We start from the raw sequence: 19933 nt of genomic DNA, 5'->3' as shown, positions 1-19933 counted from the left end.
GTTTAGGGAGGGACTCTGGTTTGGTTGCATTTGTCGTTATGTAAGATCTAGTTCGGGCCTTCCTCTACCGTTTTAGATGAGTTGGTTTCTTAACAACTTGAACCTTAGTTTTTAGCATTTCTGATGTCACTGTTAACTCCATACATTCTCATTCAGCTCAATGCATTCTGTTAAGAGCTTTCTCTGGTTTCCAGCCTTGTTTCCCTGACCTGAAAAACACAAAAAATGCGATACCAACTCATTCAGTCATTGCAACAATTGAGGAAAAGTGCTGTCAATCTGCTATTAAGAAAGGATTGCCACAGAATGGTTCCAAATTGCGATACTAATACAGATAGTCTAGAACATTAGTGGTTTCTGCATGTTCCTAGAAATGGTTTCTCTGCTTTAGATTTTTCATTTCTAAGATGGCTTCGAATATTTATCAGGACAGTAACATACAAACGCAACGTCTAACTTTCAACAATTAATAATAATTTCGGTAATTTCTTTTAACTTGTTATAGATTTCTAGAATCATCCCCAGTTCACTTTCACTTAACTCTGTACTTGCTCAGATCCTATTCAAATTCATAGCAAAATAATTTTTAGGATTTTATTAGGATTTCTGCACCCCTTACAGAGTTTCGGGTTGAAAATGCACACCTAATCTCGTCTTTGATCTGGCCAGACTCAAGTAAATCACCAGCTACATCTGTAACATTTGCATTCCAGTTCGAATATTTGAGCATACAACAAGATATCCGCCATCTGTGACTTATATACTGAGTTACAAGTCCGTCTGCATGCACTTCTGGCACCAAAAACACAGTACAAAACAAAATTCACTTCATTGTGAACGTAGTCCAGTCTTCTTGAAAATGCAGCTATGTCTTCAATATTTTCTACTCCTTTCTGTCATTACGGAGAGTACAAGAATTTCTCTCGAAAACGACCTTAAATTCTGTCACATTCCAAAACTACACAACAATGCAGTGCCGGCTCTATTTCTTTCTTCCTTTTCTTTTGTTTTCACACACACACAAACTCCTACCATCGTTTTCAATCCATTGCAACTACATTTTTCTCGTCAATATGAATTATTATTATGTCGCGTAGTTATCCTTAAAACAGAGTTTACATAATAGACTAGAAATATTTTTGAATTTTTAGCCGAAAAGGAGAGGCAATGGGGTGTGTTCAGGGCAGGGGGATACAGTACAGTCCATCTCAGAGTCTTGAAAATAAGAAAATTCAAAATGGATATGTCAAAGGAGGTCCTGGAGGGAGATCAAACGGTCAGAAAGTGGCGGAAAAGGATGAAACAAAGGGTGGTGATCAGAAGAATATCGGTGAGGAAAGGAAGATTGTTAAGGAAGAGGAAGCGAAAAATGGTGATGGCGTTGGAAATGTTTCACAGAAGACTGTAGTGAAGAAGATTGGTTCAGATGAATTGGTTGATGGATGGCCTAAATGGCTTGTTGATAACATGCCTCCTGAGGTTTTGGCTGCTTTGGTTCCTAAGAGTGCTGATTCTTATGATAAACTTGCCAAGGTTGGTTGGTAATTCATCATTTTTCTAGCATTTGCATGTTCTTGTTTCTTATCAATTGTCCATATAATTGCATTCTTAGCATTCATTTAACCTGTACCTTGGTGTTGGCCTAACTTGAAAATTTATTTGCATGTTAAGCTTAAATTTCTGTTGATTGCTGTGTCAAAAGCATACTGAAGCTGTTTTTGTTTTTATCCGTCTTCACAGGTTGGCCAGGGAACATATAGCAATGTTTATAAAGCTCTAGACAGGGACACTGGAAAAATTGTTGCCTTGAAAAAGGTACGATTTGACACTGCAGAGCCAGAGAGCATAAAATTTATGGCGAGAGAGATCATCGTATTACAGAAAATGGATCATCCTAATGTTATTAAGTTGGAAGGGCTAGCTACATCAAGGATGCAATATAGTCTTTACTTGGTCTTTGAGTTCATGCTGTCAGACTTAACCAAGGTTATTTCTCGTCCAGAGGGAAGACTAACTGAACCACAGGTCTGTCAATCTAGCTTTGGCGTGTTCAGTTGCTTTGTCTATTTCCGTTCCTTAAGCCAATTTATTGTTGCGGTTATGTTTAAGTTCTCAAGAAATTTGAAAAATCTCTACGAGGTGTCATTTGATGTCAGTGCATCTCGTAAATGCAGGTCAAGTGCTATATGCAACAGCTTCTCTCAGGTCTCCAGCACATCCATGAGAAAGGAATCTTGCATAGGGATATAAAAGGATCTAATTTGTTGATAGACAAACATGGAATGCTAAAGATTGCAGATTTTGGTCTAGCCAACTCCTATCTACCAAAGCGTCCTCTCACAAGCCGAGTTGTGACACTCTGGTATAGAGCTCCAGAGCTCCTTTTAGGTTCTACAGATTATGGAGTTGGTATTGATCTGTGGAGTGCAGGATGCCTCTTAGCAGAAATGTTTATGGGAAGGCCTATCATGCCCGGTCGGACAGAGGTAAATTCTTCAGTAAACTGATTGAAAATAGTAAAATGAAGATTACTTCTAGTGCATAACAGAAAGTGAAATACGTTGTCTAAAACCTTAAAGTGTCAGATGATGGCCCGAACAAGATCTTATACTCTTTAACAAAATATACTGTATTAAATTGCAAGCTTACGATTTTAGTCCCTATATGAGCTACAGCTTACAAATTTACAATTGAGAAGCTTTGATAGTTCAATTTACACAAAATGAATTGTAATGTACAGCACTCTCTTACTATAGTAAGGTTAAATAGCGTTTTGATTGTCTTTCTTTGAGCCTACCATTTCTATCAGTTCTGAATAATTTTAAATCATGCTGTTACAGACTTCCAGTTGTGTGGATGTTGCCTAATGCAGAACATCAACAAAAAATTAAATTTACACTTTTCTTTACCTACTGTTGTCATTGTTTATCTTGAGCTTTATCTGCATTCAGGTGGAGCAACTGCATAGGATATTTAAGCTTTGTGGTTCACCATCGGAGGACTATTGGAAAAAAATAAAACCACCAACAACTTTTCGACCACCATCACAATATAAACCTAGTTTCCATGAAGCTTTTGGGAGTCTTCCTGACTCTGCATTAGCTCTACTGCCTTCACTTTTGTCGCTGGAGCCAGTACATCGTGGCACTGCTGCTTCTGCTCTTCAAAATGAAGTGAGTTTGATACCAAATAATTTGTCTCTGACATTGTAGTTATGTTGGCATTTCATCATAAAAATCCCATGAAAGTCTACAACTATAAGTTTGATTTTGGTTGCCATAGTTGAGCAAATCCTGATCCAACTGAAACTTGATATTTTTCCTAAAAGCTAAATTTTATAATGTGTTTTAACAAAACATCGTATGCATGACATTGAAAGCTATCTTATCCCGCGTCCTTCTGATTCATATTACAATTGTTCTAGAAATTTACTTATCTTTGTTCTAAGCGGTACTTCCTGCTTGCAGTTCTTTACTTCAACACCACTAGCATGTGACCTTGGTGACCTGCCTATCATGTACAAAGAAGATGATCTGCTACCTCGACCAACTTATCGCAAAAAGTGTGTAATCTGTATCTGTCTTATTCCCTATTAGAGTGGATGACTTGCAACTGTTACCGCTATACTATTAAACTAAATCTTATCAATCATAGAATCGAAGAACAATTGAGTTGTTTGATCCGTTGTAGTTTTTCTTTAGTAGCAAAATTTCGATGAATTGGCAAAAATTCTCAACATGAAATCAGTGTGTCCCCTTCAGAAAAACATCTAAACAATGACATTGTACAAGGATAAGTGGAATTAGATATTAGATAAATAAAGTTTACCGGTCTAATTTTTGTTGAAGAGTATAAGATCATGTTCGGGTCTTCCTCTGTTACATTAAGGTTTTAGATGAACTGGTTACTTAACATGTTATCAGAGCTCGGTTTAGGGCGAAAAGTATCATACGATTGAGGGGGAGTGTTGAAGAATATAAGATCTTGTTCAGGCCTTCATCTGTTACGTTAAGGTTAGATGGACTCTTAACAATTTTCACTATATTTATGTCAAACAAGGTGAACTATATGTTGCAGATCATTTAGGCAAGTTTACAGATAATTTTAGCACGAGATAACCTTTTGTTTCAGTATCTAAACAACCTGAGTACATTTTACATTCGTTGCAGGAGGAGAAAGGTAAAGAAAAGGCAACAACCTCTCAATAATAATCAAGGTCATCAAAGGAAAGATTCGAGCACTGATGATGCCAAGGATATTTCAGAATCTTCCAGAGAGGTAAATTTATCACAGCCTGAAACCATTACATATGAACACTAACATATGCAATAGCAATCTTTTTATTTTTTTGCCAAAATATGCAATTGCAATCTTGTCAAAACCTGATGCCTGGTACTGCAAGTGTCATGTTATGCAATTGCAAAAGCGCATTTGATGTCAATTGATATTTGATTGATGATTGTGATTTTTTTTGGTAGCAGGAGAAGATAGAGGAGGTAAGCTCACAAAGCAGCCACGAGATAGTAGTTGGTGCTCTTGCTTCCTCTAGTAGGAAGCAAGGGAGCAATCGCGAAAGGCCACCTTCTTTACCATACCAGCATCCACGTTCTGATCTTAACCGATCTGCAACAACTGAAGCTCATCCAAACGCTCTCAAGAACATCAAGAATTTCCCCATCTTGATGGCCTCGATTACAGAAACTGTCAACCGCCCTATTGAGGATAACAGAATCAACAGGCTCCACCGAAGGTCCATGTCAACTGTTGACATTCGGACACTTGATATGGAGAAGATATCCAAACTCTTTGGCTTGGAGGATCGTTAAGTTAGATCTTTTTTTTCTGCAGCAACATCACATTTCATTGTTTTGCATTCTTCTCCTGCTGTTAACTATTCAGAACTTATCTGTCGGTTGATTATCAAATTTTCTTGGAACCATGAGTTGTGTTATTGCTGTAATTTGGTTTTGTAAAGTACTTCAATCAAATCATCCACACACACATTCACAGTGAGAAACCTTAAAATTTCAGTGATGAATTCGATAAACTTAAAATTACAAACTCATTACAAACATATTCACAGAAACAAAAGTTGACTGATAATCTCCATAACTTCAGTGTCACTTAAACAAGGATCAAATTTAAATACGCGAGAATTAAAAATTATTTTTATGGATCAGTCATAGTAGCCATCAGAACTAAACTTGTTCTTGATCCACTTGAAACTGTTTATCAAGTTAGACTTGAGCTTACCTTCCACAGTATACATATTATAAGTTGACACTCTCTTCCTCCTCTTTGCCTCTGGATTCTCACCTGGACCGTGGCCATTGAAACTAAACGTTTTGCAACGATCCTCGAACCCGAAACGAGCTTCCACATACGAGCCAGAATATTCCGGAAATGATTTGCTTTTCTCCATGATTATCAGAAGCTGATTAGCTCTTAAGAAGAAGGTACCTTGAGTTTGCATTATATAGAAAACTAAAGAACATATTGCAGAAAAAATAGAGTGATTATGGACCCCATGCAAAATGTAAAAGCATTGCACTGGGTAGATTAGTGCGGTCTGCATAGGCCATGGGGAATTTTGATTTGATGATGAAAGTGTTAATGGAGATTCGATTATAGTAGTATAGGAATGATTGCATGTCTAATCATTGATAATGTGTTTCATTATAATGGTAATTAGTAATATTATAACAATATTAAGATGGTAACTTAATCCGAAATCTTTTTATAAACTGATATCTAAAATCATGTTAAATAATCCGTTCATCTAAAATCCGACCTGAGAACTAGGATGTGTTCGATTTTAAATTCGAGGATCGTGACAAGGAGTCACCCAGCTCAGAACTAGGTTACAAAGGTTACAACTTACTAGTAGTGTAATAATATGACTACAATAAGGTTACTAGACAAATATGAGGTTGTAGGGGAGACCAAAGTGAGGTTAAGCAATAAGTAGATGGGGCCATAGTTGAGTTAGGTTTAGAGAGGGCCAGATAATATTAAATGGGCTTTAAAATAGAGAGACCACTGGATGGATCATGCCCATGCGGCTGCTTTTTGTGGTCCTTTCATCATGTCTGCCCCCCCTCGTGCTCACGGCTCACCTAATGTCACCATCTTTTCTATGTTCGAACATCAACGTTAATAATTATAATGTAATTATATTTTGGTAATTCAACTATGCACCCTTCTCATGAATTTCTTAAAATCAACTTACTCTATTATATTTTTTTAAATTTTTTTATTCTATTTTGTAGTTAATAAAAATATTACAAAAATAAATATCTACAAATATATATTCTCAATATTACAATTATTATATTATTATATTTTTTTAAAGAAGAAGATGAGGGTGGTAAGGTGGCGCCTCTCATATCATTTCAATGTATATTTGTAATTTTATCAAAATTTTATATTATTAAATAGAAAAATATTGAATTGATTATTGACCGGTAAATAAGTATAGTTTACATTAGGGACGGGGCACGACATACATTTTAAGGCTCTAATTAAGTATAATTTCTTAACTTTTTATAAATATTTTTTCTTCTAAATAAAATTATGATTTTTAATTTTAATACAAAAAAAATCAAAAAAAATTATGTAGCTATATTTAATAGTATTCTTAAAATGTGTGTCAAACATAAAAAAAAAACTGTAAAAAAATGAGAGGGACACAGAAAGTATACTTTTATGATATTAGATTAGATTTGTGAATGATGAGAGTGTCTATGATATTAGATTAGATTTGTGAATGACGAGAGGGCGACTAATTGGAGTGAACATGTTTAACGAGAACATTTTTTTAAACTTCTTGATTTATTATTCATAATTTCAATGTATTTTTGTAAATTTATCAAAATTTTATATTATTAAATAGAAAAAATATTAAATTCATTATTGACTGAGAAATAGTATAATTTTATGATATTAGATTTATGAATGATAAGAGAGCACCTCGCTGAGTAAACATGTTTAATTAGAGAACGGCTTTTTAAAATTCTTGATTTATTATATTTATTTATCATTCATAATTTCAGAATAACAAAGATCATACAAAAATACAAAAAAAAGAACAAAAAACGACACATTATTTTAAAAGACTACTGCGAAACGCGACTTAATGAAATAATTTAAAACTAAAATTAATAAAAAAACGACAAACTAAAATAACTTGTTAATAGTAACATTATACTTATCGGCTTATAAATTATATATTCAAACTTAAAAAGTTAGGCTAGACAAACACTCTGTGTTGACTTGTAACTTACATGCCCTAAATGTTCTCTAAAGAAATCTGTTAACAAAATTTATTGGTAAAAAATGGCAAAGCTCATGCCGCCTGCCACCTTGGGTCCAAGTAATTTTACCCAATATTTTCTGGTTTCCAAATTCAAGAAACTTGAAAACAGATTCTAAATTGTTTGGTATGCCTGCACCCTTGTTGGACAAGTAAAAAGCCGGAATAGACATGTTTCACTCGTGCATTCAAGTTTCGAAAATGTCACAGTAACAGTTACCAAAGCTACAGATAACAATAAATTCAACAACATTCACATATTTTCTGGTTAAATAACAGTGAATTATATCCAATAAGTTACGATAAAGCATCACAAAATCTTGATACTAGCATCAGATACTCAGCTGGTGTCAACACTTTTTAGTAATCTAAACTGGTAATCTGGTATGATTTAAAAGAAAAATTAAACTACAACTTGCATCACCCTATTCCGACTCCGTTTCCAATTTTATTGGAATTGTTTCAAACTGCACCTTTGAATTTTGCATCATACTCGTATGGTTGCTGCATGAACAAACAAACAACAAAGGTTGTCAAACATATTTAAGGTGTTTGGACAAAAAAAATGAAACCACCAGAAAAGCACCAAATATCTCAAACGATAAGAAAAGACTCACTACTGATCAGAGTGAAAGCAAACAAGGAGTTGACTTGAGTCACATAGGGAGGAAAAGATAAATCTATACAGTGGGCAGGGGCAGAAGCGCAGGTGATCCAGAATCACTAATTTTTTTCTACTGCCTCTGTATATGTTATAATAGCTCATAATTTTTTTATTAATAATTTTACAACAGTTTCAAGTTTTATTTAAACTAATTAACCACCCGAATCTTGCGGCCACAACCCAGTGGAAGGGTTTAACCCACCCCCACAAAAAAACAGATAAAAAATTAAATTACATTGAAAATTTGGAATGATATGTACAAAACTACAAATATCAAAATAATAATAATTAGAATAACTTCATGAGAGCTGCTTGATTTTCTTTTTCTAATTCATACTAATAATATGTAGTTATTTTCTAAAATATCTAATATCCTTCTTTTGTTAGTGACTAATAAACAAACCCCGGAATATAGAATGAGCATAAATAAATAACTCAGTCCACATTCCCAAAGGTAAAGCGGACATCTCCTAATGATATATGTTCTATCCAGTTCTGCTATAATGCAACATTATCAATTCAAACTAAAATTAAGAGCTTGATTTGCAAAATTTCAGAACGAGGATACAATGAACAACGAAGACACTATTTACTGTCATCATGAGTTCAAGCATCTATTTAAAATTACCAGAAAGATGGCAGAAATTGATCTTCGCGCAAACCATCTCTTGTGCATTGCTTGTTGGGCGCGTGATGCTCCTTCAACACTGTCAAATCTCAAATAAACATAACCAGCGCTGTTCCTGTAGACAGAGAAGCATATTGTCAATAGGTAATCAATAGGATTACTACGACTATCTACGAGAAATAAATCTAACACTCATTAGTCATTCATCATATAGAGGACATGTATGCCTACTTACAGTAAAAAACACAGTTGCAACATAGAATAATGGTTGCTCATTCCAGATTTTTATTATTTTTTATAGTTGTTAGCGTTGCACACTAACCAGGGATTTGAGGCTAAACGATCCATTCCAACAATTTATGAGTGTGCCAAAGTTTGCAACATTACAATATAATTTAAAGAAAACAAAAAAAAAATTGAATTTTTTTAATGTTAACCCAAACTTCTCTGCAGAAGGTAACAACTATAAGTTCCCTCAACTATAAGTTCCGTGAGTCGCCAGATCATAACTGAGTAATGATATGTAAGGAGAGCCAAGGACAAACATAATCATGATGGACTACAGCGAAAAACATTAATAGGGAGTTTGCATTTATTCAGCAAGCATAGGCGTTAGAACTGTATGCAATTTTAGCATGCATAGGCTTTTTAACTGTACGCAATTTTAAAATACAAGGACAGGTTTCCACCTCTAGCACATCTGCTGGAAGCTAGAATCCCTCGGTAAATGTTATCAGTATTAGTGACAACGCTTAGCAATTATATTACGAAACAACTGCTCCGCCCTTTTCGGCATATAACCCATGTTATCAAGGACAAAATGGCTAGTGATTTACCAAAGAGGCAACTTGTATGGCCAAAACTTGAGCCCAAAGTGTAATTTTACATATTTATATTTAAAGAAAGCAAATTGTTGGATTACACATATTTATATTTGACAAAAGTAGCATGTTATCTCATCGATATCATAAGAATGCAATTGATATGGAGTTGCAGATGCAATTGATACAGAGTTGAAGTTTCCAATCTCTCCTCTGATAAGAATAGACTCCAACTTTAAGTAGCAAAAGGCTCAAGAAACTCTTCAATACAAATGTTGTTGATGCAGGACAAGGGTTAAAACAAGTAAAAGGATAGATATATGTGGATTAACCGCAGAAAATTCACGCCTAAGGTGATCCAACCCTAGGATTTCTCAACCGCAGAAGAAAAGATTGTTAGAATCGCAACCCATAACAAGAGAGAAACAATTCTAAATTCAATAATAATTAATCAATTCTTTAATAAAGATTACATTCGTTTATATAAAAAATCCTAAACTTGGTGGACAAGTAAGTTCCTAAACAATAGCAAACCAGTCCTAACTCCTAATTAATATCTATTGCCTAATAATTCTCTACTACTATATTTGATAAAACTGATACTTATCTAATTATAATAGATATTATATAATTATTAATATAACACAATTATATCTAAATAGTAACATATAATATATACAAACTAATATTCTAATTCTTCGTTTGGCATCAGTAATGACAGTGTTGTGACAGGCAAGTGTAAAAAATAAATTAAGGTCAACTCTATATGTGTGATGCAACAGATGGGGTAAAAAACACTTATGACCATAACCCACAAATATTACACTCCCTACCAAACTTTTGCCTTCAATTCATACTATTCCTTAAATGATTTATTCTCTGGGTTGTAAAAAAAATAGCCTGATACAATTTTAAAAGCAACCGCTATACTGGTTATAAGAACAAATAACTGGATCTCAAATAACATTTTATCGTCTTTGGAAAATAAAATGGTTTCGAAGGAAGAAAATTCTTTTAAAAATTGTAATGATTTTCTGGAAATTGACTTCCCCTTCTCAAAAAAGGAACATTTTCCAAACTGAATGCTTTTCCACAAATTTTTAAACATATTTTTCACATTTTTCATGATAATCAAATGGCAGAAAATATTTTGCCACAAAATGATTACCATACAAATTTTCACCGAAAAATTATTTTATTTCAATTATATTTTATTTTCCGGCAAAAAACGGAGCCTTAATAGGCTAAAATTCAAATTCCATAAGTTTTATATAATTACACAGCTGTAACAACACATATCGGTGCATATAGGTTCAGAACTTACCAATCCACATTGCATAGGAGTTGCAAAAACAAAATGAAACCAAAAAATACTTGCAATGGAGTGTATAGCAAGACACTTACTTGTCCACGTGAATATGTTTAACATGGCCATAATTAGAACACTCTTCATGCACATCCTCTTTTATGTCCAAATCAAACTCTGGATCAACCTGGAACATATTTGGCAATTCCAATAAAAGCAAATATCATAATACTAACACACAAAAACATAGATGCGCTTTGAGCGTATGTATGCTGGCATACACACACATGCACTGCTCTAAATAAAAGAAATCAATCAAACCTCGGTCGCCGGATCAAACATATTTTTCAAGAGTAAACACTCGCTAGGAGTTCCAATAGGTTCCGCTACCATAGGAGCGAACATTTGTGTTGGAAAAGTAGGAAGAGCGGCCCCGTTCATGGGCATGCTGATGGATTGATGAACTGGAGCAGAACCGTTAACTGCAGGAGCAAAACTAAAAGACCAAACACAGATTGTTTTTTCATATGGCCCGCCAGTAGAATTAAATGAGCAAAAACAGGTGTAATATAACAAACCTTGTTGCAGTACCACTGCGGTCCAACTTCTGCATGAGCAAAGCTCTAGATTGAGCATTTAAAGCCTGTGTAAGATATATCCACAGTCAATAAATATGTATATTTATGTTTCAAAGTGAGCATGTGATGTCCAGTCCGCATGAATTATTATTTAATACTACTCTTGACTCTGATCAGTAATGTCATGAAAGATGATATAGTGGAACTAATAATTCATCACAAATTAAAAATTAATCAGGAGAATGAGAACTCCCATCGGGTATTTGGGGTTTAACATGTCAGGAGATTAGGGATGGGTTTACCACTTTGCTACATACAAAGTTAGGTATGTATAAGTCCTACTACTTGTCAACAAGTATATGACATAAATAACCTGGATCATGCTCAAAAAAAATTAAAAGGCTTTTCTTTCTCAAACTTCTAGTCTTCTACTCATTCAACCCCAGTACACCAAAACTGACAAATTATCCCCCAACCCTTGATCCCACACTAATATTATTCAAAAAAAAATTCAAACCACTTTTGACTGCCATATACATAAAACTATGTCTGCGCTTGTCTGTCTGCTTGACATTTGCCAATATCATAGCAATATAGTTGAAAATATTCTTGTTATAAATCTGCTATATATCCTTATCCCTCCATTCAACACTACTGATGACATCCGGTCCACTTGAGGTTGTTATGCAATCCTAGTACACAAAGTCCCCAGAGCTGCCTAGAGCTCATATCAATGCACTCAACTCAAATACTATAAATAGGTAAAGCTAGTTAAGATAACTGCAATAAAAAGCAAATATTAATATAATCATAATAATGTAAATCCAAAAAGGAAACTGAGAATACTTACCAAACCACCTCCTTCATCGTCATCAAAGTCCGCAGCTTTAGCTCCTGTATCTTGTGCACCAACATGATCTGTGACGGATGAAACCTAGCCGGAAAGAAATATTTAACCATGTCAGACATATTCTGGTTTAGTTTCTGAAAAATATGCAAATCATGTTTATATGAAGTTCCACTGAGTTAGAGACCTTAATCGTCCGACCAGCAATCTCTAGTTTTCCATTCAAACTTTGAGCTGCTTTTGCATGTTCAAGCTGTTGAAACTAGAAGAAAGAATTTAAAGAAGTTGTCAGGAAGAGGAGTATAAAATTTAGAAATGAAATGTGTATCTTACTAACAGAAGAATAATTTCAAGACAACTTTATCAATACCGACTTGAATAAACCCGAAACCTTTGCAGTGTCCCGTATCAGGTTCTGTAGGTAATTGAACAAGCTCCACTGGACCAAAAGCTTCGAAAATCTGAAATCCACCATGAAAAATTAAAGCTTGAAGACAACATGGCATTGCAATGAGGTTTATATGTGTATATTTATGTGTGCGCTCATGAAGTCTAATACATCACCCTTTATGCTCCCTGCCATATTTCAGCTCATAAAATTATTGTGTCTGTACCCTAGTTAAAGTTCCTTTCTGTCCTTGAAAGATAATGCATTCTCATAAACTGGTTACTAAGAGGTCAAGTGCCCATGCACCAAGATACAGAAAACTCAAGACTAATCCTCAAACTTGATTTCAGAACTCTAGAAGAAAAGAATAAACTAAAAACATTTAATATTCTCATGTCCCTACAATTCTACATATTCTACAATATCATTTTCATTAATCATCGCGACGATAAAGGTATGTTATACAAATCTTGTCATGATAAACAAAAACATTTAATACACTAGTATCACAAAAAATCTACATCTACAATATTATTATCATTCCATCATCACTTCCATAAAGATATGCTATACAAATCTTGTTACATTTATATGGTTATCAGATGTGCATGATAATTTTGAATGACACATGCCTTCCTGCCCTAATTTGTGATGTACGAACAAGCATCCAGTCAGTAATAAACAATCTGTGAGTTAATTGATTCTACCTGCTTAAGCTGAACTTCAGTCATTTGGAAATGTAAATTGCCCACATATAATTTTCTTTCAACGGCCCCATAAGGCCCGGAAAGACCACCAGTACCACCTGCTGAAGCGTTCGACTGAACAAGGTTCTTTTCAGCCTCTGACGGTTTAATCATTACTGGCTGTCCAAGCAGTAAGTGACCAGAGAGCGCTATAGCCATTGGCACAGACATCGCATCATAGAACTCAATATACCTACAAAGTTATTAGGGCTCATCACAGGTATTTAGCTGTAAAACAATATCAATCTAAATTCTAAATATCCAAACTGCATAAATAAAATTATCATACACAAAAAGAAATATGCCAAATATAAGATCACGACACCAAAAGGTCCATAAAAAGAGCAGTACAACTGGCCAACTCTTCTGAGAGGACAAAATGTAAAATATCTATATGGAAACTTGCATTCCAGTACTAGCTAAAACAGACATGAAACCAAAAGGTCCATAAAAAGCAGGATGAATGCAGGCAGTAGCCAGCTCTACTATAATTCCCACACGTTGAAGGCTTGGTAACACAGGTCTAGATGAATGAATTTATCTTCAGTATCAAACAAAAAAAACAGGAACTGCTTTCCACATTTAAATTTAAAGATCACATCCGTACATCAGATACAAGCAGTTAATATGTTTTCCATATATTAACTTAAAGGTCACATCTGTGGACCAGATACAGGCAGTTGAAATACAAAACGGAAGTTAGACACATACCCCACTCCTTTTGAACGTCTGGAGTTCCAGTCCAGATAAATTTAAAGATCACATCCGTACATCAGATACAAGCAGTTAAAATGCTTTCCATATATTAACTTTAAGGTCACATATGTGGACCAAATACAAGCAGTTGAAATACAAAACTAAATTTAGACACATACCCCACTCCTTTTGAACGCCTGGAGTTCCTGTCCATGATGAGCCGAACATCCCTAACCTGCATATAAAAAAAAACTTATAAACAGGTTCAAAATGCGAAATACATAAACTTTTATCTAAACAAATGAAAATTTCAGGAAACCAATTAGTATGAGGAATTCCAAAGTACATATTGTAATTGCACAACTAACAACAAAGGATAGACACATAAACAAAATTATACCCTCTGATACTCTATATATATTTTACCCTGGAGCCTAATAAAAGGCAAACCACTTCCAAGAACTAATCCATGCAACACTCTAACCTCCCACACTGGAGCCCAACTGAAATCACACACAATGCCGTCCTTTCCACCACCAACTCAACCACTTCCAGTTGCAAGTGCACCTACCAAGGACTGTTACAGATTTTGGGTTGCAGCATAAGGGTGGATATCATATGTTAAAGAAGTCAGTTTGAACCTTCTACGAGCAAGTTAGAGAGGTAACCTAAGTTGAGGGTTGATACACAAGGTTGGCGATGGCTGAGCTCGTAAGGGTGGTTGAAATTGATGGTTTGCAACCGCCAATGGTTGATATTTCATTTGTGGGAAAACAGCAGAGCGTGAATTCGGTTGGCTCTACTATGGGAGAGTGGTCGGAATAGGAAGACGGTGAAATAAATATAAATCAATGATCAGAAAAAATAAATTCTGTTCTCTTATGGTGAAAGTTAGACCCAACAGACACACGAGAGAGAGAGAGGGGGGGGGGAGTGAGGGAAGGAGGGAAGGAGAGGGGGGAGAGAGAGAGACAGAGAGAGGGAGACCCTTGTATGCATCTCTCTTCTGTATCAAACGGTGTTTTGTTTATGCAGTAGTATTTATTTAGAATTTTGCCAAATCAATTGGTCCCCCTCCCCCACAAACATATCTAGTTTTTCTTTTTAAAAGAGTGCATCAGACCGTGTATATTTCACATACAAATGTAGACGTTGAATATACCATTTAAGACTGGAGCTAAAAATGGTTTATTTTTAGAAAGTTTATGCATACTAGGTATTAGAGTTAGGAGCAAAATTTACGCAAAATAATATTTTAGGGTAAAGAGGTGAACAAATGGAAATTTCTTCAGATAAGCTATAGGTGCCATTCCAAGCTACAATGTAAAAGCAGTATAAAAAGACACTAACCTTCCCTGCCTTCGAAAAAAACTCATAAACATCCCTCTCGGTTGCCTTGAGGGGCATCTGCCAACAAAGTACCAAAAAAGAAGTAAAACAAGAACATCAGATATTAATAAGATAGACAACTATGTGCTGTATAGTAACACGCAGCTTACCTGGTAAGCAAAAACTGTTCTTTGATCTCGTTCCGGATCAGCTTCAGGCTCCGCTGCTTCTTTTTTATCTTTGTATCTCCTGTCACCAAACAAAACTTGCACAATAATGACACAGCCAATGAATATTTTTTATCAAAACCTACATGGATCTAACTAAAATGATCACAAGAAATCTAATAGGAGTCAAACACCCTACCAGATAGTAGACTTCAAATGCCTTCCAGAACACACGTATATTCTAATATTTACACAAATATAACCAGCAATGAAGTATGCAAACGACTAAAATTTAAAGTTGTTTCCGAAAGTAAATCAACCACCAGGATTTTTCGAATCTAGCCATTCTTTTGATACCTACATTACATTGAACTTCAGTAAGCAAATGCTTCAAAGACAACTGCTATCATACATTAATGTACCTTGTCATGCGGAGCTTAAGGCTAAGAAGGAAGCTATAGAAAATGCAAATATATTTAAACATGATAAATGTGGTTATGTAGGTTCTGAAGATGGCTCTCATGGTTTCTTCTGCTGTCAGAATTGAGGGTCCCAATCCAAAGACATGATGAGTTTGTTGGTCCATCTGCTTATATGTATAGTAGATGACAACGCACTACCCCTATCTCAATCCAACACTTAGTTCCGGAAACTTGTCACAGACTACTAATTAGGTTGAGGTTGATAATTTGGGTCATACCGGGCCTATGAATTTCGGGTTGAGTAATGGGTCATTGACATATTCATATTAATATAAACAGATTAGGATGAGATATGTAATATGTTATACGTATTCAGTATTTCAGTGCTTATTCAGTTGCAATGTATTGTGTTAGATTGAGGTTTCGATGTTAGTGAAAAGATTGTTGATGTAACTGCAAATTTTTGATTGAGATTTCTTGCATTTAAGATTTGGATTGTGTTATAACTTTATCAGAAAAAATCCTACTTAATGCAAGAAACCTCAAACAAATACTTGCAGTCACATCAACAAAGTTCTCGTTAACATCAAAATCCTCGACCAGCACGGTACATTACACCTGAACACACATAACATATTTCAACCTAATCTGAGAAAAATAATCCGAATATGTCAATGGCCCATTACTCGACCCAAAATCCATAAGCCAGGAGTCCCTGGACCCAAATCATCAAGCTCAACTTCATTAGTAGTTTGACACAAGGTTACAGAACTGGGAACTCTTAAGGTTGTGATGGAGATGAGGTTCAGCAAAAGCAGTACAGTACAACATCATCATCTATTATTATACATATACGTAGATGGGTCAACAAACTCATCAACACCTCTACCGATGTCTAATCTGTCCTTAGCTTGGGACCACAATATTTCGCCTGAATTTTTTTTTCAAACCCACAAACTCTCGCAAATCTTTCTCATCCTTCTAATACTCACACCAACGAACTCTGGATGGTGTTTTTTTCTCACCTAATAACCTAGACTCTTGATATCATGATAAAATATAGATACAAGTAGGGTTCTCTGAAATCAACCCCTCTTTTTATTCATTTTAGAAACTTACAAACTTTAAAATAATTTATATAAGTCAATTTTAAAGTTTTGGAGGCAAAGGGAAATAGTTTATGAATACATTACCTTTAAGTAAAGCTAGAAGATATATTATAGAAGCGTTTTTATCACCTTTCAGACCACAAAGACATGCTACAAGGTTAAAGATCACATATAGATAATTAAGGAGTTTTGTACTCAAGTTAAGAAATGAGAACACGACACTGCAATTTAAGTTGTTCACCCAATACAACTCGTAAATAAATTAAAATTCAACTAGCCTAACTAAATTTTTTTTTGTCACAACATGCAACATCTTGGTAACATTTAGAATTAGCACTGATAAGTTGCCACATATTTACATATTTCCCTACTAATGTATAATGTGATATATAGCTCATTTAACACCAGTAGAAATTAATAACTCTACTAATTATAAAAAATGGTAATTGACAGTGAAACATATAATTCCTAAACATTTAAGGGATGTACACTACATCTCATATATGACTACAAAGATCTTTCAGTCCTATCCAATGTTTCACATCAATTAGGACTACAAATATGGCGTTATTAACATTAGATTAAGTCTTCATAGTGGACAAAAACTTGATAGACTGATACAGCCTCACCACATGCGTTGCCAACCTATAAATCCAATACACCATTGGTTAACATCTTCCCAGAATTTAACAAAACAACCTTATGCAGAACAGAAGTATCAAAAGTGCCCCAAATCTAAAGGCAAAAAAAAAAAATCACAACAGACCTTTTAAACTCAAATTGTGGAAAAGCCACATTCTGCAGTGAAGCCTTGTAGAAGTTTCCGCATTGTTAGCCCATTAGAATGTGCAAACAATCCATCTACGATTTCAATCCAAGTTAGCACTTCCATACTTTATGCATATACTCTCATTTTCTTACAGTGACACACCTTCAATTCTTTGTTTTTCATTAGTGTGTAGGTTAATGAAACTACAATTAATTCCTTCCGCTTTTTTCAAGACCTAGTGCTTAATTAATGTGACAAACGCCAGTATTCTAATTAGTTGGTCATGTTAAATTAACTCATAACGCTAACAACATATAACGAATCACGAAACCAATATTATATAAACATAACAGCAAACATTAACATAAAACAAGCAACACATGTAACAAACAGATAAAATACATAAAATTTCACCTGCTCTCCCGAAGCTCCTCCCTTTCTCGTTCTCGAATCAACTCCCTCTCCCGTTCCAGCTCCCGATCAATTCTCGATCGACTCCTACTCCTCCTCGACCTCGACCGCTCTCTCTCCCTCGACCTCTCTCTCTCCCTATCCTTCGACCTCCTGTCTCTCTCCCTCGATCTATCTCTCTCCTTTGACCTCCTCTCCCTTTCCTTCGACCTCTCTCTCACTTTCTCCTTATCTCTCTCATCTCTCTCCCTCACTCTCTCCCTATCTCTACTACTCCGATGCCTATCAGTCTCCCTATCTCTCTCCTTATCTCTCTCCTTATCTCTCTCACTCCTATGCCTTGACGACCTCTCTCTATCTCTCTCCTTGTCATCCTCGCCGCGAGACTTCCTGCTCTTTCGCTCCTCTTCGTCAGTCTCTCTTTTGCGGTGAGATTTGTCGGTCTTGTCGGAAACGACGTCGTCTTTGGCAGCGGATGCGTCGGGATCGACGACGGTTTTCTCGAGATACTCGTACTCGTCGAAATCCATGGAGTGAAATTGGGGAATTTGATAAACCCTAGCTTTTTGGGGGAATTCAATTAGAAGAGTCCGTGTGGCTGGTTGGGTCTAACACTGTAGTCTATAACCCTCTCGATTTTTATATATTTTTCTTTTCGGAAAATAGTTGATTGGGCTTGAAAATTGTTTAATAAACAAATATTTTTTTATCAGGAAAGAAAAGGATAATTTGGTCAAGAATTATTAATAATTTTGATACGATATCTATTTTTATTAATATTAATTTATCAAAATTATTAGTCAAATAAAATTATATATAATAATGAGTTCTATGTTACATTAACGCATTTTTCTATTCTTCAAAACCTAAATACAAATTCAACTGTCTTTGTCTTTATACTTTCAACGACTGCGTAAATTCGAGCCTGTGATTTCACCGATTCCATTAAACTATTTAAATTCCATCAATTCCCTCAATTATCATGCCTCTCATTTGTTACCAATTTTTGGATAAAGAGTCTTTATTTATTATTTTTACATAATTACGTTTTCTTAGTTCTAATCAAAATATTCAAACTTTTTGTTTTAGTTTTTGTTCTAGATCATTCTGTTAATAGAATTACAACTATTAACATTTTATTACCTTTTTTTAACTAAAACACGTTATTTTCTCTATTTTTCTCTTTCAAGAGTATCGCAGATAATTCTATTTAATAAAATAAATATCATAATATATATATTATCTATCTATATTATTATATTAAAAATGAAATATTAAAATTTTTGTTGTTGGTCGGTCTATTCATTATTTTAGTCATCCTTTATATTTATAGATTATTTCAACATAAAACACTCTAATTAATGGCCCGAGAATAAATAATGTCCCTGGGACAAATAAAATATTCAAAATTACATACACTATACATCTGATTTTAAACAAAATTATACTATTTATATGGGTTAAAGAAAGCTGTAACTAGTTGGATATATTGCATCGTGCTAAATACAATCTATAGTATAATATAATAAACAAATTATTGAAAATTTAATCATCGATACCTTTTTTTTGGTACACATTAATTTTACAAAAAATCCCTAAAATTACTTATTTATAAATTAAATAGACTTATCACCCGAGACATAGGTGGACACCAGAGGAGAAGTGTCGTGTTACAAACCTTTCTAGCTAACATATTCTGATTGAAATTGTGCTAATTTTGACATAATTAGAAATTGATAT

At 34.6% G+C, this 19933-nt stretch overlaps 2 protein-coding genes across 4 annotated transcripts; one reads left to right on the top strand and one right to left on the bottom strand.

Annotated features, from left to right (window-relative positions):
• Positions 1–4939, top strand: LOC141673022 (putative serine/threonine-protein kinase At1g54610). Its single transcript, XM_074479756.1, has 7 exons — positions 1–1533; positions 1741–2025; positions 2175–2486; positions 2952–3173; positions 3468–3562; positions 4170–4278; positions 4482–4939. Exons 1-7 carry the CDS (start codon positions 1168–1170, stop codon positions 4824–4826), a joined length of 1734 nt encoding a protein of 577 aa, XP_074335857.1. The 5' UTR covers positions 1–1167; the 3' UTR covers positions 4827–4939.
• Positions 4940–7544: 2605 nt separating this feature from the next.
• On the bottom strand, positions 7545–18817 carry LOC141671796 (uncharacterized). 3 transcript variants are annotated; one of them, XM_074478148.1, is made up of 13 exons: positions 18197–18817; positions 15486–15564; positions 15337–15393; positions 14166–14221; positions 13252–13483; positions 12531–12617; positions 12344–12418; positions 12160–12243; positions 11310–11374; positions 11053–11227; positions 10830–10918; positions 8605–8719; positions 7545–7816 (listed from the first exon to the last, which is right to left on the bottom strand). In XM_074478148.1, the coding sequence occupies exons 1-13, from the start codon at positions 18721–18723 to the stop codon at positions 7775–7777; spliced, it is 1683 nt and encodes a 560-aa protein (XP_074334249.1). In that variant the 5' UTR covers positions 18724–18817; the 3' UTR covers positions 7545–7774. The 3 variants fall into 3 exon arrangements, with proteins under 3 accessions (XP_074334249.1, XP_074334251.1, XP_074334250.1); XM_074478150.1 differs by lacking the exon at positions 18197–18817 and adding an exon at positions 17780–17829; XM_074478149.1 differs by lacking the exon at positions 18197–18817 and adding an exon at positions 15682–17642.
• Between the last annotated feature and the right edge of the window lie 1116 nt (positions 18818–19933).

Source organism: Apium graveolens, chromosome 7 (assembly GCF_009905375.1).
Source record: "Apium graveolens cultivar Ventura chromosome 7, ASM990537v1, whole genome shotgun sequence".
Taxonomy (NCBI): Eukaryota; Viridiplantae; Streptophyta; class Magnoliopsida; order Apiales; family Apiaceae; genus Apium; species Apium graveolens.
This window is presented reverse-complemented; position numbering and strand designations above follow the sequence as displayed.

Bases quoted from the DNA above. Each gene is read 5' to 3' on its own strand.
- LOC141673022 (XM_074479756.1), top strand. From the start codon at position 1,168: ATGGGGTGTGTTCAGGGCAGGGGGATACAGTACAGTCCATCTCAGAGT. The intron at 2,026-2,174 runs GTCTGTCAATCT...TCGTAAATGCAG, and splicing joins GAAGACTAACTGAACCACAG to GTCAAGTGCTATATGCAACA. The intron at 4,279-4,481 runs GTAAATTTATCA...TTTTGGTAGCAG, and splicing joins TTTCAGAATCTTCCAGAGAG to GAGAAGATAGAGGAGGTAAG.
- LOC141671796 (XM_074478148.1), bottom strand. From the start codon at position 18,723: ATGGATTTCGACGAGTACGAGTATCTCGAGAAAACCGTCGTCGATCCC. The intron at 12,618-13,251 runs GTAGAATCAATT...GGTGGATTTCAG, and splicing joins CTGAAGTTCAGCTTAAGCAG to ATTTTCGAAGCTTTTGGTCC. The intron at 7,817-8,604 runs GTAATTTTAAAT...TTGTTCATGCAG, and splicing joins CAATTTCTGCCATCTTTCTG to CAACCATACGAGTATGATGC.